The sequence below is a fragment of the Triticum aestivum genome, chromosome 7D (assembly GCF_018294505.1).
Source record: "Triticum aestivum cultivar Chinese Spring chromosome 7D, IWGSC CS RefSeq v2.1, whole genome shotgun sequence".
NCBI classification, from domain to species: domain Eukaryota; kingdom Viridiplantae; phylum Streptophyta; class Magnoliopsida; order Poales; family Poaceae; genus Triticum; species Triticum aestivum.
The window spans coordinates 625458745-625482622 of NC_057814.1; the positions used below are offsets into that span (position 1 = coordinate 625458745).

The 23878-nt window shown below is 47.9% G+C and overlaps 1 protein-coding gene and 1 pseudogene across 1 annotated transcript; one reads left to right on the top strand and one right to left on the bottom strand.

Annotated features, from left to right (window-relative positions):
* Positions 1-6613: 6613 nt before the first annotated feature.
* On the bottom strand, positions 6614-8300 carry LOC123170113 (G-type lectin S-receptor-like serine/threonine-protein kinase At1g34300). The gene is made up of 2 exons (XM_044587954.1): positions 8148-8300; positions 6614-8001 (listed from the first exon to the last, which is right to left on the bottom strand). Exons 1-2 carry the CDS (start codon positions 8242-8244, stop codon positions 6779-6781), a joined length of 1320 nt encoding a protein of 439 aa, XP_044443889.1. The 5' UTR covers positions 8245-8300; the 3' UTR covers positions 6614-6778.
* Positions 8301-22063: 13763 nt separating this feature from the next.
* On the top strand, positions 22064-23611 carry LOC123171462 (rhamnogalacturonan I rhamnosyltransferase 1-like; annotated as a pseudogene).
* Positions 23612-23878: the final 267 nt, after the last annotated feature.

Genomic DNA, 23878 nt, shown 5'->3' on the forward strand with positions numbered 1-23878 from the left:
CGGCTGCTTCGCTCCACCGTGCCCGCAGCCACCTTCGGCGTCCGCTGCTTGCGCCGCGCCGGCGCCCAAGGGCGCTCGCTCGGCCCTGGCCCAGGTCGGGCGCCCGCAGCGCCCCTGCGCCCGTAGGCTGCCTGCCCGCGCCCCCGTTAGGCCCTCTGGGCAGCTGACCAATGGGACCCGCCCCAGAAAACGAGCACACAAAATAATAATTATAATTATAATTAATTAATTAGTTAATTAACTTAATTAAGCTGCTTAATTAACCTGACTTTAGTTAACCTATTAATTAACTATTTAAACTATAGTTAGGTAAATCAGAGAATGACAGGGGCCCCACCCCTGTTGACCAGTCAAACTTTGACTGGTCAACTCGGTCCCCTTGGCCGACATGTCAGCCCCTCTGGTACACTTATGTGTAACCAGAGCTGGGTGCACCTAGCAATTCACATTTATTTCGAATTAAATTAAATTCAAAAAATGAATAAAGCTTTGAAAATTAATATATAATAATCCATAGCTCGGATGAAAATACTTTGTACATGAAAATTGCTCAAAATGACGAGACGAATCTGGATACGCAACCCATTCGTCCGCCACACATCCCTAGCATAGCAAACACGCACCTTTCCTCCTCCGGTTCATCTGTCCGAAAACGCGAAACACCGGGAATACTTTCCGGGATGTTTTCCCCCTTCGCCAGTATCACCTATCCCTGCGTTAGATCACCCCTGGCATCGTGTATTGCCTTGTTATATTTTTGTGATTCTTTGTTTGCTATGTATTCATTGTTTCTTCCCGCTCTTCTCTCCGGTAGACTACGAGACTGACGCCGCTGCCGGTACCCCTGTGATCGACTACATCGACGACGAACCCTTCTCTTGCCAGAGGAACCAGGCAAGCCCCCCCCCCCTTGATCACCAGATATCGCCTATTCGTTCTCTCTACTGCTTGCATTAGAGTAGTGTAGCATGTTACTGCTTTTCGGTTAATCCTATTCTGATGCATAGCCTGTCATTGTTGCTACAGTTGCTACCCTTACCTGCAATCCTAAATTCTTAGTACAGGATGCTAGTGTTCCATCAGTGGCCCTACATTCTTGTCCGTCTACCATGCTATACTATTGGGCCGTGATCACTCGGGAGGTGATCGCGGGCATATGCTATATACTTTATACTGTTACATTACTTATGATACTGTTCGGAGATGGGGGCTGAAGGGGCAGGTGGCTCCATCCCGATAGATGTGGGCCTGGGTTCCCGACGGCCCCCGACTATTACTTTGTGGCGGAGCGACAGGGCAGGTTGAGACCGCCTAGGAGAGAGGTGGGCTTGGCCCTGGTCGGCGTCCGCGGTTACTTAAAATAACACGCTTAACAAGATCTTGGTAATTGATCTGAGTCTGGCCACTGGCATATACGCACTAACCAACTACGCGGGAACAGATATGGGCACTCGACGTCGTGGTATCAGCCGAAGCCTTCTTGACGTCAGCGACTGAGCGGCGCGCACCGGATTGGACTGGAACGCCTGCTCTTGTACTAGGGAGGCTAGGTCTGCTTCCGGCCGCGTTCGCAACGTGCAGGTGAGCAACGGGCGATTGGCCCAGACCCCTACGCCATAGGATTTAGACCGACGTGCTGACCTCTCTGTTGTGCCTAGGTAGGGCTGCGACGTGTTGATCTTCCGAGGCCGGGCATGACCCAGGAAAGTGTGTCCGGCCAAATGGGATCGAGCGTGTTGGGTAATGTGGTGCATCCCTGCAGGGAAGTTTATCTATTAGAATAGCCGTGTCCCTCGGTAAAAGGACGACCCGGACTTGTACCTTGACCTTATGAGAACTAGAACCGGATACTTAATAAAACACACCCTTCCAAGTGCCAGATACAACCCGGTGATCGCTCTCTCACAGGTCGACGAGGAGAGGATCGTCGGGTAGGATTATGCTATGCGATGATACTTGGTGAACTTACCATGTACTCTCTTCTACATGCTGCAAGATGGAGGCTGCCAGAAGCGTAGTCTTCGACAGGACTAGCTATCCCCCTTTTATTCTGGCATTCTGCAGTTCAGTCCACCGATATTGCCCCTTTACACAGATACCCATGCATATGTAGAGTAGATCCTTGCTTGCGAGTACTGATGAGTACTCACGGTTGCTTTTCTCCCTCTTTTCCCCCTTTCCATTCTACTTGGTTGTCGCAACTAGATGTTGAAGCCCAGGAGCTTGACGCCACCGTCGACGATGACTCCTACTATGCCCGAGGTGCCTACTACTACGTGCAGTCCGCTGACGACGACCAGGAGTAGTTTAGGTGGATCCCAGGCAGGAGGCTTGCGCCTCTTTCGATCTGTGTCCCAGTTTGTGCTAGCCTTCTTAAGGCAACTTGTTTAACTTATGTCTGTACTCAGATATTGTTGCTTCCGCTGACTTGTCTATGATCGAGCACTTGTATTCGAGCCCTCGAGGCCCCTGGCTTGTATTATGATGCTTGTATGACTTATTTTATTTTTAGAGTTGTGTTGTGATATCTTCCCGTGAGTCCCTGATCTTGATCGTACACGTTTGCGTGTATGATTAGTGTACGATTGAATCGGGGGCGTCACAGGGGGGTGGACCCAGATCCGCCACTACCAGAACCCCCTCGTCCACCACCCCTCCTCACCGCCACCGTCGTGTGCTGGCGGGCAATGTCTGGTCAGCCTCAGCGCATGGCGGCATCTTTCCTCCTGCTCGAGGGCGGCGGCTCGGGGCGCATCTCGTGGCTGGTGGCATGGCGTGCGGCGGCGCGTGCTACTGGCGGTGGTGGTAGGGCTTGCGGGCGCGCGGAAGACTGTGTGGGCGGCGTCCCTTCTTCGGCTGGGGTTGCTTGTTGGAGGTCGGCCGGGCTCCTTGGTTGCCCGGACTATGAGGCCGAATCGGATCTTGCCCATATGCCATATGCGAGGCGCCCCTCGCGATACCCTCCCTCGGATGCGGCACACCACCTCCGTCCGGTGCTGACACCGACATCCGTGCTCAGAGTTGTGGTGGCAGGCCATGAGGATTTCGGGTTGGGACCTTGTGAGGGGGAAACCCCTAGCCGGCGGCGGCGGCCATGACGTCGATGGTGCTCCAGGCACCATTTTCCCCTTGGTGGCGATGTTGAGGATATCTCGCACCACTCCCCCATGTCCTTTGTGCTCGGATGAAAACCCTAGTTCCCGATGAATGGGCGGCGGCGGTGCTATGGTGTCGTTACCTCCTTGGAGGTGCCGTCTTGGGCACTTGTATGGGGTGTGTGTTGTAACCTCGGTTGGGTTGCTCCGGGTATACCCTAGATCTGGGTCTCCCAAATTGGACGATGACGACGCCTTCGATGCATTCTCCCACTTGGGAGCATCATTTTGGACCAGGTTTGAAGGGGCAAAGAGGTGGAGCGGCGTTGCATCTACCAGGTCAATGACAACGGATCTTGGCGGCATGGTGCAGTTGAGTTTTGACAAAAGATGTGTTTGAACACATGATGTCGTGGAGGCGTCAACGGATGGCCAGCCCGACAAGGATAATGGGGATATCTTTTCTGGAGATGGGTCATAGGTTCGATGGTGGTAACGGCTTCTAAAACCTGAGCACGCCGTATAAGCTTTAGGTGTGCTGCATCGGGTGTAGGCTCGTGATACGTCATGCGGGCGGATTGGTGGTGACCCCGGATCTGGATGGTGGGGAGTGAGGGCATTCCACATTATCATATTTGTACGTGTGAGTGGTGGCTTTGGATGGTTTGATATATGTTTTTGTCAGACCTTTGTTAAATAATTAATAAAGATGATTGTATGTATCTACCGATACATGTATCTACCGATACAGAGGCCGGGGGTTTCAACCTCCTTTTCAAAAAAGGTGAACTTGACATGTCTGCAGTTGCAAGCGAATTTGTTACACTTCATGTATGCTTAGTGAAGATCATAGCCAAACAGATCTATGATCACCAATGAGACGCGCATGAATGGAAGAACCACCTCTTTTGTGGGCTGTAGAGCTGTGGGTGCATGACTCTACGCACAGTAGTCTTGGGTTTAAATCTTACAAAGTTCAAATCACATCTTATATGTGTGTTTGTACTTAAGTAGAAATTTACTAAGATTTGTGAATTTATCCCCGTCTCCGTATCATTCTAGCATGTGATTAGGAGACGAGCTCGCATGTGTTACATGTAGTGTGCTTGACTGCTTGTATGGAGACGTGGGTCTCAAACTGTACCTAATTAAGTAGAGTTAAGCATCACCAGCTTGAGTAAAGCACATCGTACTACCTGCTGGATACAAGAATGCACTAAAAGGGAAAAGGGTAACAGACTAAATAGAAAGGAAAACATGACTAAAATGAAAATAAACAAGTAACTGTTAAGTAGCAAACCCAATTTATTAAGAAGAAAGATATTATTACACCAAAGGCGACAACGACATATGATCTGAAAAATAAATAAAGACGAGTATGAAACATACTCGGCAAAGCACCACAAAGTTTTGGCTTAGAATAAGCCGGTTGTTTTTCTCATATTAAGGCTTATGCCGTGTAAGCCGAGTTCATTTCGCGGGTACTCGATTTACATGTAAGCCAAGTAAGAAACAACGGTAGTTGGCAAAATAAAGCAACATGATGGCCGGCCTAGCCGAGCAGAAGGTGCCACATGGGGTCCGCTTGCGATTATGTTTGCCGAGAGCAATCATTAAGCCGAGAATTATATTGCTAATTAAGTTCACATCCATATGTAACTCATATTCATACAATCAATCCATATGGATCATCATCCGCTAAAAAAAAGGATCATCATTCCAAATATCATCGATTTTAATATAATTATAGAGATTCTACTGTAGCTACTTCACATAATTAATCATATCATAGATCTCACCATATCATTCATTCTAATTCTTTTCGATAAAGGGTGAACTTTATTGACTCAAAATGAAGCATCAAGAGGATACAAACACAATGAGAACACACCCGACCTCTGCATAATTCGGATGCTAACAACACACACCAAAACACGCCGGCAAATAACAAAGTCGTATAAGACCAAAACTATGCGTAGGCGAGGAAAAAAATAATGCCCCAAAGCGATCAGATCCACCATCGGCAAACTATAACAATGATCATATCTGCACCGGTCATCTCATAGCACCACGCGGATGGTGAGGTTCTTCAACAGCAACACCTTCAGAAAGGGGGCGACACTCAAGAATCAGTCCGAGCATTCCAAACAATGCCTTCGACAAGGACAATGTAAGACATCAGCATTGCCAGGTATACCCAACTAGGGTCAGACCTAGGCTTTCGCCCCGGAGTGCTCAAATAGCACCAGCATCGGAGTCATTCATGGTTGTCGCCACCACTTTTTCACGACTCCTGCAGCTACATGCGATGTGACCCTCGCCGCAGCACAACCATCCCTCTGCATGACTTCGTCCATAGATTGCTTCTCGCCACCGAAGTCAACCACCGGATCTGCAGAGATGAAACTCACAGAAAAATCTTTCGATGGCGACTGTAATCCGCAAGGCAAGCGGCCAGGACCATGGGCTGCAGCTAGTCGGCGGCCGTCATCTACACACATGTGCACGTCCCAAGCGGCCGTCTGTATGCAACATCCATGCTCCAGCCCCGCATAATTGTCTTGATCGTACTCCTAGCCATGGACATCAACCAGATTGGAAGACCGGAATCACGGGCTAGCAACCAGATCGGGAGGCACCAAGCCATGGACATGATCCAGATCAGAAGGTCGGCAATCACAAGAGAACTGTTAGATCGGGAGGCCGGCAACGCATAACATCCACAACGGCGGCCAGATCAGGATGCGACCACCAGGGAAGACTAAAAAAACCCAGCCAAAGACGCCCCGCCGCAGTCCGTCAGGTGGCCGGCTTCCTCCGGCGGCGGCGAGGTGAATGGGGCTGTCAGGGAGGGCCTCCGAAGCAGGCTGCAGCGGCGCCTCCGGAGTCGCTCGAAGCGACCCAGGAGGCTCAGATGCGTTATGACGGTGGCTGCGAGTCGCTGGCGGAGTGAACGGCGCCGGTGAAGTGAGAGAGGTGAAGATAGGGCGTCGCCGGTGAGGTTTTGGGGCGGAGGGTGGCGGCGATGAGCGGACGGATGCGGTGTCGCCGTGCAGTGGCCTGATTTGAAGACGAAGGGGTCGGCGCTTGTGCGGCCATGCAATTTCTAAGCTATACTTAAGCCGAGTTCCGGGGGAGGGTACTCGGCTTATACCAGCGGCCTCATGCTAGCCGTTGAATCTATCGACGGCGGCCACTCTACAGAAATCTTTATCGAGCCAAATCTTTAAGCCGAGTGTCATACAGCCGAAAACTTTTTCTTGGCTCATTCGGATTTAAGTCGTTTCTCGTTTTTTCGCCATGAGTTCTCCATTCCTTGCTCAGCTTATGTGGATGTAACTCATGTAAGTCGAGTAGCCATGTTTCGTCACTCGGCTTAAACGTCGATACACGGTGACGTGTGATTTTCCTCACTGACACCACGACCCAAGAAACAGCTGGTAGCAAACGCAAAGAGTAATGAGGAATACAAGTGTACGTAAAACTTTCCCTTCTCATTTTATTGGAGGACTGGAGAACCCACGGTCCATGATGCTCGCGCCATCCCACGAGCGGACCTGTGAGCTAAACGATACGACGCACACATCGCCAATATCGCATGTGCTCACCATACATGCAGAGTGGACACGGGAAGACGAAAATGTGCTACTAGCTAAACTAGCTTGGCTACCGAGCACACAAGTTTATGTCGAACAAATTTCACGAGAAACACCATCGATATCTACCCCAGTCGAGACCGTGTTCACGCTGCTTGTCACGGTGGTCCACATGTTTGCCACCTTCGGCGTTGCCATGAGATGCTGGAACGGGTTCGCCGGGGGAGCAATGTCCATCTCGCCCTCGAGCATCTTCACCACCACGCCCATCGGAGGCCTCGCCTCCGGCTGCTGCTGCACGCACCAGAACGCCACCTCAGACATCCTGTCCGCCGTCTTCTTGTCCTGCTCGTCCGCGCCGTCACAAGTCTCTACGACCTCCAGAAGCCGGCCGCTCTCATACTTTACCCACACCAGCTTGGGGAACCACTGCTGGCTCTCTGGCGCGGTCTCGTCGAGGTTCCTCCTCCGGCCGAGGATCTCGAACAGGAGGATGCCGAAGCTGTACACGTCGCACTTCACGGTGGCGCCGGCCTGCATCCACATCTCTGGCGCGGCATAACCTGGTGTGCCGCGCATCCCGGAGACGCTCTTGTGGGTGTCCGCCCGGTTCAGCAGCTGCGCAAGGCCGAAGTCGGCCACCTTTGGGGTAAGGCTGCCGTCGAGGAGCACGTTGCCGGGCTTGATGTCGTAGTGCACGATCTTCTGCTGGCACTCCTCGTGGAGGTACCGGAGCCCCCTCGCAATGCCGACGGCGATGTCTCGCAGCGTCTGGAAAGAGACTTGGCGGCTCCGGTCGAAGAGGTAGGAATCGAGCGCGCCGTGCTCCATGTACTCATACACCAGCGCGCGCACGTCAGCGGCATCGTAGCAGAAGCCGAAGAGCCTGACGAGGTTGATGTGGTGCGTCCTCCCGATGGTGCCCACCTCGGCCATGAACTGCTCCTGAGAGGTCCTGTCGTCGTGGCCTCCGGCGTGGAGGCGCTTCACGGCGACCGTGAGACCATTGGGGAGCATGCCCTTGTAAACGGCACCGAAGCCACCGGCGCCGAGCCGGACAGAGTAGTTGTTGGTGAAGCCCGAGAGCTGCTGCGGAGTGAATCGGATGGGCTTCTCGCCAGCAATCTCCCTGAGGAACCTCTCCACGGTGGCGTCCCGTATCTGGGTGTCCGGCGCCACCGCGTACAGTGCCGTGCTAACCGGGGCGGCACCTGTGCTGATAGTGATGGCATGGAGGCCGTGCTTCTTGACGTATCTGCACAGGAAGCCAGCTATGGCGATGGTTCCCAATATGCTCAGTAGCGTAAACACTGCATCATTCAGTGATAAGGAAATTCATTGTACATATATATGAGCAAAATTCGTAGCACTAGACATAAATCATCTTGAATTCGTATTCTTCATAAGTTTTACGAGGGATAAAACTGTAGTTAGCCCTGATAAGTTGATAGCGCACCGATGACGATGGGGAGTGAGGAAGGGAAGGAGCTGTTGGGACTGGGAGAATCGTTGCCAAACCGCGGTGGCGGGTTGGCAGTCGGGAAAGTAGACATATGCGATGTACAGTAGTGGTTTGGCCGTTCGGCCGGGATAATGAAATGGGATTCGGCAAAAATTAAGAAATGATGATACAGTTTTAATTAGATGGGCTGGCCGGGGCTGAATTTATAGGAGAGTTCCTTAGTTGCGATCGACATAGAAAAGCATGCAGTCAATGTTATCTCTCCACCTCAAACTAAACAAATCCTTCTAGAAAGGCAAACACGGTGAAGAATCAAAGTCCATGTCAAACTTCTGTTGCATTGAATGGTCCAAGGCCAATCACATCATTACAGCTGCTAATTCCATCGGAATTAAGAACCCTCACTTTCTTATCCTCGGACAGAATCAGTCAGGAAATCGTTAGTTCCCAAGTCTACTTCATGGCTTACGAATGTAAGCCATTGGCATGCAGCCACGTCGCCGGAGATCAACCAACAACTTGGAGATAAGCAAAAAAATATAGTTCACTCAAGTTGATTTGCTTAGTTGCATGCATGGAACAGAAACTTTGACTCCACTTATTAGGGCATGTACAATGATGCTATCTTATAAGTGTCATGTAGGATAAATGCTGAGGTGGGGGAGAGAGAAATCATAAGAAAGGCTTGTCTTATCTTATTTAAGAGATGACCTCTTAGCACAATATGTCTTACCATGTTTTTAGCAATTGCTAGTTATTGAAGATGAAGCTAAAAGATAATCCATTGTAGACATGCTTTCTTTGTCGTCATCTCAAGATTACATGCAAGGCTTAAGATAAAAGTACCTTATCAATGTACATGTCCTTATAATAAAGTTTCTTTTTGTTGAGAATGACTTATGACGATAGCTTTGGCATGCACTAGTACAGGACCCCTGATTAGCAGCGTTCCGGATAGCCAGTTAGTAGTAATTATCCGGGCGGCATGCTGTCAGTGCCACGCTGCTGGTAATAGGTTGCTAGCAGTGTCCAAGAGGAACGCTGCTGGTAGATGGTCTCTAGCAGCGTTTCGGGTTAATGCTGCTACTGCGTGCCACACTGGCAGCGTTCAGGACCACGAACACTGCTAGTCCCATAAACAGTGGCAGCGTTCTCCCGTGTCAAACGCTGCCGGTGTATTTTGTTCGTATATCAAGCGCCGCAAACATGTTCAATAGTTTATAGCGTTCACACTAGCTAACGCTTTGCTAGTGGAAAAAGTAATTTGGCACGGCAGCAAAGCAGCGTTTGCACATTCAAAGTCTAAACGTATAAAGTATGGGTTGGAAAAAAGTTGTATGTTTATCACGTTTTACTTGAATACAAAGTGAGAAACAGTAAAACGGGGCGAGCTACGACCATCCCACGGCGATTTGGCATTTTCAACCTTTCAATAGCAATACTGGGCGTCCGAGATTTAAACAGCGTGCGGTGACTAGCCTTTTTTTTAGGGGTCACCACCACACTTTATTTAACTCTCAATAATGTTTGGTACAAATAAAACGAGCCTCTGCCCATTTTTCACCTCGTCACTCGCGCAGCCCGCCTGGCTTAGGGCCACTCCTCCGCAGGCCGACCTGGGCATCCTCTCATTAATCGGGCCAACTAACCTTGTTATCTTTTACTGGCCCATGGTGCCTCGCCCATCGCGTGCGTCCACTAGTAGGAAATGGGGCTTTTATCCCGGTTTGTAAGAGCCTTTTGTCTCGGTTTTCGAACCGGGACTAAAGGGTCATTACTAAAGCCCTAACCCTTTAGTCCCGGTTCTTACACGAACCGGGACAGAAGGTCTTCCACGTGGCCGCTGCTGCCAGCCCAGGCAGGGGGGCCTTTGGTCCCGGTTGGTGCCACCAATCGGGACCAATAGGCAGGGCCTTTTGTCCCGGTTGGTGCCACCAACCGGGACCAATAGGCAGGGCCTTTTGTCCCGGTTGGTGTCACCAACCGGGACCAATAGTCATCCACGCGTCAGCATTTCAGGGCCTGGGGTTTTTGTTTTTTTTGAAAGGGGGGGGTTGGGGGGTTTTGGGGGGTTAATTTAGGTGTTTCATATATTGTGTTAGCTAGCTAATTAATAGAGAGAAGTGTCCTCTCTTATCTCCGTGCTTGGTCGACACTACCTACTATATACGTATGGAGAGGACTAGACACGCTCTAGCTAGTAATCAAATGAAGGAAACAGAAGATCGTCATGAACATATGCATACAGAGAGAAGTGATATCGACCACCTCTCCTTCTCCGAGAGATTGGTCGAACAACAAGTTCTCGTATATCTATCCGACACTACCGGCTACATATATACAATAATTATCTCTTACAATACAATCTCCTAATTAAATTGTAAGAACACAGGGTCCACATAGTATTCTCTGTTTTCAGCGATCACGTGGTCAAGGAAGAATGCCGCCAATTCTTCTTCAATTCCTCGCATACGATCTGGTGCTAGGAGTTCATCCCGCTTCCGAAACATCTAATTTGAAGAAGGGGGTCAATACATATATATATGAATAAATGAAACTCAACAGAAATGATGGTAATAAAATAAAATTGTGAATATTATTGCTTACGCACTTCATATTGTTCGTCAGAGTAGCCCCGCTCACAGGTCGTGTAGCGGATGGACTCACAAACGTAGTATCCACAGTAATTATTCCCGGCTTCCTGCCACAACCACTTTACAAGAAATAGAGGTCAATCAAACTGATAAGCAAGCATGCTAAATGGTATTGATGAAACTAGCGCTTGAATCACTAGGAGATGCGCGGAACATGCTACTATAGTACTTACTTTCGGGTGTTTAAATTGCAGCTTCTTCGGCAGTCCCGGAGCTTTTGTGGTGAATTTTCTCCAAACCCTGCCAGACAAAGAAAACAATTACTTGATATCAGGAAATGAACAAAGTTGCTGATATGGTGGATAATGATCGATTTAACTTACTTCTCGAGCATTTGAGTCATGTTCGCATAGTCCTGGGGATCTTTTCGTCTCGAGTCTAAGACGGTTACTACTCCCTGCTCAAGCTTAATCTCTAGGAGAATATAGTGGAAGCTGCGCATGCATGCATAAGTCATCAATTACATTACCATAACCTGGACTAATAAGGGAAACCGAATATGCAGAAGACAGTAACACTCACTTGAAGTTGTAAGGAAAGAGTATTATATCTTTGTTTTGATTTACTACCAACGATCGTAGCAAGTTGGCCTCGGCTTCTTTGGGATGTTTTTCAACCGTATATGCATCTATGAGATTTGTGTTAATGAACCCAATATCACCGATTTGTCTTTTCTTCAATTCGGCGATCTTCAGTCTGCATAATATAGTGAGGATAATTATAAAAACATGCAATGAAAGAGCTGACCTATATAGAGAGACTTAATGACAGAAGTAGTACTACTTACAGACAGTAGCAAGTGATCGTTGTTTTATCGAGGGCCTTTTTATTGTAAAACTGGAAGAAATCCTCAAATGGAACATTCAGCAGTTCAATTCCAACGACGTCATGCTCCGGTTTCTCTCTCAGCGTCAAAGTATTCATCCGATCAGACTCTCTGCAGGTTTTCATGTACCAATCATGTAATCTTCGCATCATCATTGTTAGAGATCTTTCATCTTTGACGAGAGGCTTCCCGTAATGGTATTTGTGTTCGTCCACCTCCACGATTTCATAATGTACATCGTCGGGCAGGTAATCTCCAAGATTGCTATAACCGGCCACCATCCTCGGATCATTAGCGACGATGTCTTTTGACACCTTGAGCGGGGGGCACGATTGGTTCGCTTGTTCGCCGAGCTGGGCAATTTTTTTCCCAGCTCGTCGTTCTTTTAACCTTTGATCACTGACAGTACTTCCCGACCGCTCCGCTTCGGCATATGTCTTTGTAAGAATGCGCTCATAGTTGCCTCTCGGCGGAGACTTTGGTGGTTTTGTCAGGGCAGCCAGAGTGCGCTTTGCTTTCACCGGATCTACCTCCTCCTCCGGAGGTGGATGTTTCTTTGCTTTCTCCCCTTCAAAGAAGTTTGCCACTTCGGCTCGCACGATCTTCCTGGTTTCCTCCTCGGTCCTCTCGTATGGTAACTTCTCTGGAGTCTTCAGAGAAGGACTGAATCTGTATTGCCTCCCGCCTCTGGCAGCTGTACTGCTAGACGCCGGCAGAGCAGACGGAGCGGCTGCGGCTGTCTTCTTTCCTTGCTTACGAGGCGGGGGAGAAGGACTACGAAGCGCCGAAGCAGCCGGAGCGGCGGCGGGTCTCTTCCGCCCTTGCTGACGAGGCAGAGGAGGAGGAGGCTGACTGCTCTGGCGCGCCGGCGCAGGCGGAGAAGGAGGCGGAGTGCCGCCACGCGCCGGAGAAGGAGGCTGGGTGCCCTGATCACTCGCCGAAGGAGGAGGCGGAGGAGGAGGCGGAGTGCCGCCACGCGCCGGAGAAGGAGGCTGAGTGCCCTGATCGGTCGCCGGAGGAGGAGGCAGAGTGCCCTTACTCGCCGGAGCCGTCCAGTTCGGAAGGTTGATGAGCTCCTTCCGCCATAGGCATGGAGTCTTCAGAGCAGAACCCAGCCGAGTCTCCCCTTCACCGGTAGGGTGGTCAAGCTGGAGGTCCTCAAATCCCTCCGTTATTTCATCCACCATCACCCTAGCATATCCTTCTGGAATCGGCCGACAGTGCTAGGTTGCGCCGGGTTCGGGAGGTAAAACAGAGCCAACAGCCGCCTTGACTTTGAAGTTCTGCCATTGCGCCATAAGGTGGCAATGTTGAGACTCCGTGATAGCATCCACGGGGTTGCTAGCAGGAGCCGTCAAGACATGCTCCGGCTGAATGAGCTCGGTGGAAGCCACGATGCTTCTCCGCTGAGATGGTGGTGTAGCTTCGGGGGTAGTTTCGGCATGTCGATTGCCGTCTCGTTCCTCTAGCGCTTCAACCCTTTCGTGCAGCTTCTGAATTTGGATCTGCTCCACTTTTTTCCTCCTCTCCTGGCTTTTGTAACCGCCCGCGTCCGGAAAACCAGCCTTCCACGGAACGGAGCCTGGCGTGCCTCGTGTCCGTCCAGGGTGCTCAGGATTCCCGAGGGCCATTGTGAGCTCGTCTTTCTCTCTGTCTGGAACGAACGTCCCTTCCTGTGCTGCATCGATATATTGCTGAATCTTCTTGACTGGTATTCTCAAAACCTCGTTCGTCCAAACGCACCTCCCTGATACAGGGTCCAAGGTTCCGCCAGCCCCGAAGAACCAAGTCCGGCAACGGTTTGTCCAGTTCATTGTCTGTGGTTCGATCCCTTTTTCAAGCAGATCATTCTCAGCCTTGGCCCAATTAGCTACAAGTTTGTTGCTGATCCAAAGGGCCGAAATACTTGATTTGTCATTTCATTTGTTTATTTCGGATATATGTGCTTTGAATGAAGTTTACATGGTAATGGCCGATATGTATCTATCGTCCTAAGAGTATGTCAATGCATGGCCGGTGTAGTATTCTAACATCGTCCTTAGTTCGATTGGAGAGCGAGACAAGGTACGTGCTCATGGAAATTTATATGTATGCCTATATTATGATTGAATGAAGTTGAGACATCATGACCGATGTCATTGAATATATGCTGCATAGACCAATTCATAGCTGCAGAATTGTGTAGGAGATATGCCCTAGAGGCAGTAATAACAGTTATTTTGTATCTCCAAAGTTTGTAATGAATGTTTAGCTTCCATGCTATAACTGCAATGATTCCCGAGTCTGCAATATCCACGAGGCTCGGAGGGAAACTCATGTGCACGTGTGGTATACTAAACGGTAAAATGTATTCCTAGTCTTGCCTCTAAGACTGGCTCATGTATTGCATGATGATCCTGTTTTCCTGATCATGGGCATGTCTATGCTGGCAATTCTGAGGGCGCTATGTTGGTAGAACACTTGTGTTGAATCGACCCAAATTGATGTTAAGCTATGAGATACCTTCGTCACAAGTTTATGGTTAATATCATTGAGATAGTTAATGTTTGCATAATTCCTTAGACCATGAGAGTATCAAGTTCCTTCGTGCTTGCTTCGTGAACTTTGGGGTTTGTTAAACGTCATCCGTAACTGGGTGGCTATTACGGCAGCTTTCGGGTTCACGGAAAAGTATAGGAAGTAACAAGATAGCTCAAGATTGGGATTTGCTCCTCCGACAATGGAGAGATATACTCGGGCCCTCTCGGTGTAACGGTATCCATCATCGTCTGGCCAGACACATTGTGATTTGATCACTGGGATGCCGGAACACGGAAACGAGAAAAGAGAACAAAACCGGTAACGAGGTAACTTGCATGGTGGACAAATTGTTCGTCCATGGGCATGCAATAAATCTCACCTTGGGTGTTTGTGACATATCGCGAAGCAACAGGAATAGCTCACTGCAACTGGAGGTTCACTCGAATATTCATTCGTGTGGGTATAGGGGTCAATATGGGTGTCCACGGCTCCGATGTTGATCATTGATCGGAAGGGGTTCCAGGTCATGTCTATACTTCACCGAACCTATAGGGTCACACGCTTAAGGGTCATCTATCTATTGAATACTAGACAGGGAGTCTGAGAGAAAATCACCGAAAAAGTTTCGGACAGCGGAATCGTACCGCAGAGAGAGGTCATCGGATAAGTTTCGATGATACCGAAAAGTTGTTTCGGGATACACCATTAAGTCAAATTGGTTTCGGCACATGCCTGATAATTCTTGGAGGATGCCAGAATCATTCTGGAAGCTTTTCAGAATTTTCTGAGATAAAAACCAGAAATGTTCCGGAGCTGCCGGAGCCACTTCAGATGCGTTTCGCAGATGAAAATCACTAAAACCGGAATTGTTTCGGAAAGCGTTGAAAAACATTTTAGTGGGTACTGGAAATGTTGTTAGCCCACATAAATATTTTCAGTTCGATCAGACGCTGAAAAATGTCGTCGTGAATAGTGAAAATCAGCTTTATGGTTACTTTATGAAAAGCCACCTTTTGGGGCTTTGCTCCAAAAGATCTTGGGGATGACATGGATGGATAGGACCCATTTTTTGGGCCCCTCATGGGGGTGTGGCCGGCCACATGGGGTACCCCCCCTTGGGGACCCTTTTGTTCATTGGTTTCACTTCTAGGTCCTTGTGGAAGGACTTCATTCATGTGCATTTTGGGTTTTTGTGTGAAACTATCCTACCCCTTGGGATTTACTATAAATGGAGGTGGAGGGGCAGCCCTCCACACTCATCCCTTGCTCTCATACACATGCCATGCATTATCTGGCTTCTTCTCTCCCTCCCACGAAAAGAGTTTCGTAGAGCCGTAAGGCTGTCTGGGTTCCGGCAGGAACTAGTTCTGGACGGCGAAGCCCTGCCGGATAGCTGACACCGTATGTGTGCAACCCCGTAGAGAGATTGTAGTTTCGATCTTTTGCCCGAGGGGCTGTTCGAGTGTCCTCCGAAGGGCTGTCCGAGTCTCCGTCCGAGTTTCGAGGGTCCTCCCGAAGGGCTGTCCGCGACATTGTCCGGGGGACTGTCCGACCGCCTCCCGAAGGGCTGTCCGGAGAGGGAGTACATCCTCGCGGTTGGGAGGTTGTAAATCCTAGCTGCGGGGATCTGCACCGACGATCTACACCGACTCTTCTTCCGCTGCGCTTCGAGTCGGTACGGATCAGATCAAACCTTGTATGCAGTCTCCATAGTGGTCCTGGGCGTGCTTGCTATACCGAAAATTTTCGTTTTCTGTCGCGTTCCCCTACAAATTGGTTAGCGGGCTTATACTTTGTTTGGATATGATTTGGCTTATGCATCTTTGAGATCTATAAGAGGCCAAATCATAGCTGATTTTATTACTAAACATCGGATTAATGTCATGCATAATATTAATATTAGCCTTGTCTCTCTAGTACTATGGAGATTATGTTTTGATGGTTCAATTCATAGAAATGGCCAAAGTGTTGGTGTTGTTTATATATCTCTTTATGGTACTATTTTTGAAGCCTCATGCCGCTTAGAATATTTTTATGCACGATTAATCAAGGCCGAATATGCATTGTTATTCGGATTGACTCTTTTACTTGCTATAGGTGCTATTCATATTGAGGCTTTCGGTGATCCGTTATGAGTAGTGCAACAAATATCCAAGGGTTATCAATGTTTTGATGAATCACTTATAGTTTATCTTGGGGTATGTCTAGATGCAAGATTTACCTTGGGTTGCATTAAAATTGTTCATATATTTAGACATGACAATTGGAGAGAGTTGGCATAGCAAGCATCCGGCTACCATGTCCGGCATGGTGTATTGCACATCTATCAATAGCCGATGCTTATTTTTGCCAACATAGATAAGGCCGAATTGCAGCTCACCACCTCGGCCACTAATGAAACTTTTATGCAGGCAAAGCAAGGATTGGAGGAAGTTCATTCTTGATTATCTGCAAAATCCTACCGAAAGGGTGAATAATATGATTCGGAGGATGGCTTTGAGATACATATCTATGGAACCTTATCATCGGATTGTTATATAAGTTGAGAAGTTTTCACCCAGGTTGCATCAAGAGGTTCAAATAAGCAACGACCGATATATGACTATCGTCCTAAGCAAAGACATGGCCGATAAATAACTATCGCCCTTAGCATAAACATGGCCGATACATAATTATTGCCCTCAGAAATATAAATGGCCGATGGAGTGTTGACATAGTCCTTAGAACAAATACATTGCAAATTATTTTTTGGCACGCAAGTTTTGCCAGAAAATAGGGGGGCATGTGTTGACACCAGATTTTGACACGGTCAAGAACTTAATTAATATGGCCTCAAATGGAGAAGTGATCTACATAACAAAGTTTCGTATTGTCGATATGAACATCTTTGAAGTTTGGGCCATCGCCATCCGATCTCATCTCGAAAGCCGAAGTTGTGTTCGAAATACTGAGATTTTGTATTCAGAACACTATTCGGCTCATTACGCCCCCAAGACCGCCTCGTATGGAAAAGTTATCTACATGGATTGTCTTCGACTCGTCGAAACGATCGATTTTGGTATAAAAGTCGTTCCAATCCGAATTCGTATGCAAAAGTTAGAGCCATCGGAATGCAGCTCTATCAAGAGGCAGAAAATGGCGCGCCCCACAAGACGCCATGTCTGATTGGTAGCGAGAGTATAGCCTGTTTTGCGCGAGGTAGCGCGAATAATAGCCTGTTTTGCACGAGCGATTTGACCCTCAAGATTACCTCTGATCAAAAAACGTTCAACATGGCAGTTGTTATTCTCGTCGAAACGATCAAGATTGCTTTTGGACTCATTTCCATCTGAGGTCGTTTACCATCACAAAAAAGACTCGCAAGGTGCAGCCAGTTTAAACCGAACAGTTTTGGAAAGTTCGGATAAAACCAATCCGAATTTGACTAGGGTTTTGGACGTGAATCCAAGCATTTTCCTTGCACGGGAAGTCCAGCCGCCTCTTATATACCTAAGGGGTGACGACCGATTGAACAACACACAATCGACAAAATCATCTACCACTTTTTATTTTTTATCTTTTCTCCTTAACCCTAGTTCTTCTTCTTCCTCGTTCTTCGTCTGTTCTTCTTGTTGCAGGGCGGCGAACCTCGAGGCCCTAGGGGCGATCAGGTCGACCTAGAGCAGCCCATAGCCGCCGCGCGCCCTGACGGGGTCCCTCCCGGGCGTGTGGGATTTCGGGTTCTCAAAAGCGCCTGCCGGATTGTCTTGCGTACCGCGCTTCCGGTGGGTCTCCTTCGACGTGAGCTGCGGTGCATCACCCCCGGCGTCGAGGGTACACGGTGACGTGTTCATGTGCGAACACATCCATTGGAAGGCAAGGACAAGGCAAAGCAAAGCTAGCATTGGAGTTTTGTGCAAGGGAGCCAAGCCACCACGTGAAGGCTAAAGATTATAATTCTTTAGACTTTGCTAGTAGTACGCGGAGGTTTTGTCCGGTTGCTTGAGGCATCGCGTGAAAAGCTTGGATAATTTTTCGCAGGTCAGCCATACAAAGGACCATGGCATTAACGGGTATCAAGTTTGAGGTAGAGAAGTTCACGGAACTGAAAACCTTGGGTTATCGTAGACAAGGGTGCAAAATTTGTTGGCACAACAGGGATGCTTGAAGGCGTTGCGGCAAGTCATGTCAGCGGTGATGGAATTATCATGTGATGGATGGACATTAATGGGATGATTTGGGAGCCTGAGTCAAACTTGTCAGTCTGACGGATCGATGCAAGTCGGTTGGTACAGAAAACGGTGGTGAGATCGGCGATGACATAGGAGCGCGATGCTGATGGTGACCGACTTCTGGGGCGTGGAACCACGTGACACATGCCCGAGGGCTTGTGTGGCTTCGACAAGACTATGGTGCGTTATTGATTCAAGATGGTGTATACATGGAGCTTGAAGTCGATGAGGCGCGGGGGTGGACTGATCATCTACCATGGAGTCTTGTTGAAGGTGGAGCTGTATTGAGGGGCTATGGTGTAAGGATCCAGAGAATCGAAGCCTATTTCAGCTGGAGAAAAAGCGAGTGACACGCAGTTTGGACTGGAGCCCAGTGGTCTGATGGAAGCGTGAAACTCATCATCGGTCGGTGATGATCGATGGTACTCTGAAGTGGGGGTTGAGTGGTGTGGGTTTGCGACCCTTGAGACTCGACCGGGACAGCGGAGGTTCGACGCGGTAATAGCGGAGAGGCGTGCGGTATGCATGGGGCATGGAGATGGGCCAGGGCTCGGGTGGTCATACATGTGATGAGACAACTGCGAATTTGACTCGGGATGAGTACAAGCAATGGTGAAATTCCTTCAAGTTTCAGACAGGCGGTCAAGAAAGAGCGGTGATGTTGAGTTCAGATAACTCTTATGTGTGACACCCAATATGTGAGTTGTTTACTCTCACGCAGGTCAGTGATCGATGTGTGATGTCGTTGGACGGATACTCTGGAAGTTGGGAGCACAAACTAGAGTAACAAGGAACTTAATTTTGCTCGAGTGTTGATTGTGGTTAAGAAAAGAAGGGACTACAAGTTGCAGGTGGAGTCATATGGAGTATTTGGAGTAGCAGCGGTGCCCATGGGATAAGCTCAAGTTCAATGTACATGGAAGTCTGACGCATGGACGAATTCAGGGTGGTGGAGAATATTCGCCAAGGTGGAGTTTGTTAGAGTTGTGTCGAATATTGTGTACAATGTAGTTTACACTTGGACTTGTAGTTGTATTGTGTTTAGATACAATATGGAGTCGTGTCCAAGTAGGGCACTTGTATCCTAGGCCTCTCATATATAGCGGGGGTAAACACACGATGTAACCTATGCCAACATAATAGCACAGGGACGCAGGGGAAGCCGGCGGCTTGTGTCTGTGTCCAGGGCGACTGGGTGCGGTATTGTAGCGGTGTCATGGGGAGGAGCGCCCATAATCAGGCCCCGGGATAGAGGCCAATGGCTGGAGGTGAATGATTTAGGCCACCAGGTCCTCTTTGTTGGCACAACAGGCTCCAAAGCACTTGCAGTAGTACTAGGCTCGTCCGAGCAGTATGACCGGAGGTTTGGAGGAGGAAACCGTGTGTTTCTTCTCGGCGACGACTGGGCATGGGCATGGACACGGAGGCACAATGCCAACTACCCATGCAGGTGCTCTGGCTGTCAGAAGCTCGTCCAAAATGGCATTCCTAATTATTGTGTGTACTACATGATGAGCAGAAAAACTAGCCTACTTTCACTTGGCGAAGGTCGTACTTTCAGTTCAATGACATCCTCCAGGTCTGAATGGTTTTTCCCCTCGGGGTGAAATGCTAAAGGTTCTAAGAGAGATGCACCAATCGATGGAGACACCACTTCAACATCTATTGATCAACTATAATGAAAATTATTTCTTTATCTACAGTTGCTGAAATATTGGCGGTTTGTTCTATTTTCACATCGCTACTTCCTGATGTAGTATTATTTAATATAACAGAAATATTTTTTCATATGCCTATGAACTTCCTTTATTCTCTACATGACGTAGAGTTTGCTCTAGCCAATATTTCGATCGGATTTATGTCTGCCTAATCCAACTAACACTAATTGAGCACATCTTGATCGCATCGAGCATGGTCAGCTGTGCCTCGGTAAGACTACTACATCACACAAGCCAGATCTCCAGCCTGGCCTTGCCACCCTCATCATGTCTTATCTACCATCTGAGCAAGACCGCCTCAGCTTTGGCGCCGTCGGCCGCGACTAGCTCCTCGTTGTGTGGCAGCTCCTACCACCGGCGATGTAGTGCATCATCCTCAAGTCGACACCTACCAGAGCACAGCGATGACATGGTGTTTCACTTTAGTCACGATGACAACATCCTCTCCTTCCACAGATACCTCCTCTAGAAGCATGATTGATGACTCATCCTTCGCAATCCTTCGACTGCCATCGAGATCCTGGGCAACTACAATCGGTGCCTCAAAATCTGTTGCGGTTGTGGTGCCCATGATCCATACAAGCTACACTTCTTGCTTCCTTGCTAGTTGCGTCGAGCAGATTGTCTTTAGTTAGCACAACTCCTCTCCGAAGATACCACATGAAGATTTTAACTTTTAATGGCATCTTCGATTTCCATATTAGTTTATTATTATTCACTGGAATCTCTGAGTACGATAGTGCACGGTACATTGAATCGACTATGAAGGACCCAAATGTAGTTAGATTCCAGTGAAACACATCCCGCCCTTCTATCAAGTTAATCAAATCCAAATGGGGTAGAAATATTGCCATGACATAAGGCGGGGGCCAATCAAATCACTCCTAAATGATACATTTGGCGGGGAGGAGCTGAGCACATGTTCAATTGGAAGATCTTTTGACATGTTAAAACGGTGCATACTGTGCTAGGTGACTGGTCAATCTTTTCATTTCCTAGGAGCTGAAAGTTGTATCTCCAAACTAATAGAGGATGAACCGTGGTTCTCAGGTATGATGCAAGGCATTCCATGTTGTGTTTACTAATATCAGATGCTCATTCACATAAGATTTGATTGATTATTAAATAATAAACAAGTTAAATAATGTTTGCTTAGACTCGAATTTTCCTCTTATCATGCGTGAATTTTAGCTATTGTTTCTTATTGATCCATCTTTTCTTCCCGGTATGTGATATCAGAATCGTCGAGTGCTGCCAATCACACGAGATCACTGATCTTATTTCCATGCATGGTCAGCCCGATGGTTTGATTGTCTTTCATCTACCGTTGGGTGCAGCTGCATACTTTGGGTTACTTAATGAGGTAAATGCCCATGTATGTTTTATTCACGACGAGCAGAGGCAGTGTACAACATGAGACAACATTCTTGGCGGCACCTCGCGGTTCCATTTTTGGCAGGTAACACGACATGATAGTGTTCTACGGTCCACTTTGCATACTTTTTGTCTTCGCTTTCTTGGATAGTTATTCATTAGTCGGTGTCATCGGTCATAGCTTCACATTGTCGATGTGAAGCTTATTTTTCAAACCTCTGTGGAAGTTGGTGCATGACACATTTAGCTAAGCATTTAAGTGTTGTGAATTAGATGAATTTTCATTTTCATGTGACCTATTGAGATACTTTCAGTTGTATGCCCGTGAAAGGGTGCTCAATGGATGTAAACTGAATTTTTCAAATATGAATATAGTTAGCAATTCAATGTTGTTGTAGTTCACGAGTCATGGCCCTATAAGTTGCACTTTACTGTTAAACAGTGTTGAGCACGATGAGATGCACGAAAGGTGAAAGAAGCTGATTTCTAGCATTGTAGAATATACTACTGAATATTTGGCCTTCCATTGATGCTTTTCCCTTTCCATTTGTTGCCTTCCCTATGAGATTTTTGTTGGTTTAGCGCCTCCTTTTGGATTGACCAGTTCATGGCGGATCAATTTGGTCCAAGGATTTGGTATTTGACAAGAACACTTCATATCAATGGTGGATTAACCAGTATGTATCTCATGTGCTGTTGAATACTAATTTTAAGCCTGTTGCAGTCTCTGACACCATTTGACCTTATTGTTTCTTTCTTCAGGAAACCTCCATTTGAACAATGGCTATCTGGTGGTGTCCTACAATGGTGGTCTCAACCAGATGTGTGCCTTTGTAAGTACAGCTTGTGACAATCTCGATGCATCTACTGTGTGGTCTACATTTTTGAGCCATTGCTGCTGTTGAAATACTGGAACTGAACGTTGTAAGTTGCACTGTTAAATCAGATATGCGAGATGGTGACGGTTGCAGGTTACGTGAATGGCACACTCATTGTGCCAGAGTTGAATAAAACTTCATTTTGGGCAAATCCTAGGTCAGCATTTCTTTCTGCAGTTACTGCAATTCTTAACAATTCACTTAAGGACATCCTCTATATTATCGTTTTCTATTGCTTTACCTACAGTGAGTTACGGAGGGAGTATATTTGATGTGGACTACTCCATAGCATCATTGAGAGATGAGGTCTGCATACTGAAAGAGATGCCTCCAAGGCTGAAAAGGAGAGTTGAACAGGTATATCTTTGCTCCGTGCCTCCCTGCAGTTCATCCATTATATCCTATTACCATAATCAGATTTCTTTGCATCTCTCTATTTCTCATGATGTATCTAAATCACATGCATGCCCAGATAAAGATTGTATAAGTAGTAATCGGGAAAACAGATTTTACCAATGATAAAGAAGTACAAGGTCTTTTATCTGAATAAAACAGATGCTCGGCTTGTAAATAATGGCCTACCCATGGAGATTCAGAAACCGACGTACCGTGTAAATTTTGATGGATTGAGATTTACCCCTGAAATAGAAGAGCTGGGCAGGGGTATGGTTCAAATTCTTCGTCAGAATGGACCCTTTGTGGTATGAGATGGACACGCTTGCCTTCTCTAATTGTACATATGGTTGCAGCAACGAGGAGGCTTAGAAGCTAACAAGGATGAGGTATAGCATCCCAACCAAATTTTCTCAAGATGTTTTTTTACCTAATTTGGAAGATACGCTTACCCAAGTAGCGGGTGAATCAAGGGGACGCTGGCCTCGTTGGGCCTCAAGTAGCAGCTGGATCAAGTGACTGAAGGTGACCATCTCATCCCATTATCTTTTCTTACCCCTTCCTCCTATGTGTTCTATCCCAGTACCTCTCAGTGCCTAATATTCTTCAGAAGAGGTCGCTGCTGCTGCTCAGCCCGGAGAACAGCGCCGTCGCGCCATTGACGGGAGGAGACCAGGCTGAGCGCGCTATGGCCACCAGCGGTGCCCTGGACGATCTGCTGACTTCTCGGTTCTTGTTATTGCAGGTTGTTGGCCTGCTCGTGCTGCTGGCACTGTCATGGTTGATTTGCCGGTTGGATTTCCGTGGATTGGCGTCTGGCGGGCCGGATGGATCGTGTGCTCGCCTTTTCTTATCGGTTGTGTAATATTCAACAGTCTTTGTAGGAATTCTTGTAAGATTTGCGTAAGAGACATGCATAAGGGAGATGCACTTTCTTATAGATGCTGATATATTTGGTCTTGACCTGCATTTTGGGCCGTGAAGAATGACGGAACGAAGACCAAAATTCTTTTCCTTCATACATTGTTGTTTTAACGATTGACGCTCATTAGTACTGTACAAGCACATTCTCAATTCCAACAGAGTTAAATACACTATAGGTGCCCTAACTTGTCCGCCTGGTCCGCTCGATTGTGAGGCGATTAGGATGT

Excerpts from the sequence above, each read along its gene's own strand:
- LOC123170113 (XM_044587954.1), bottom strand. The coding sequence starts at position 8,244 with ATGTCTACTTTCCCGACTGCCAACCCGCCACCGCGGTTTGGCAACGAT. Across the intron at positions 8,002-8,147 it reads CTCACTCCCCATCGTCATCG|TGTTTACGCTACTGAGCATA; the intron begins GTGCGCTATCAA and ends TGAATGATGCAG.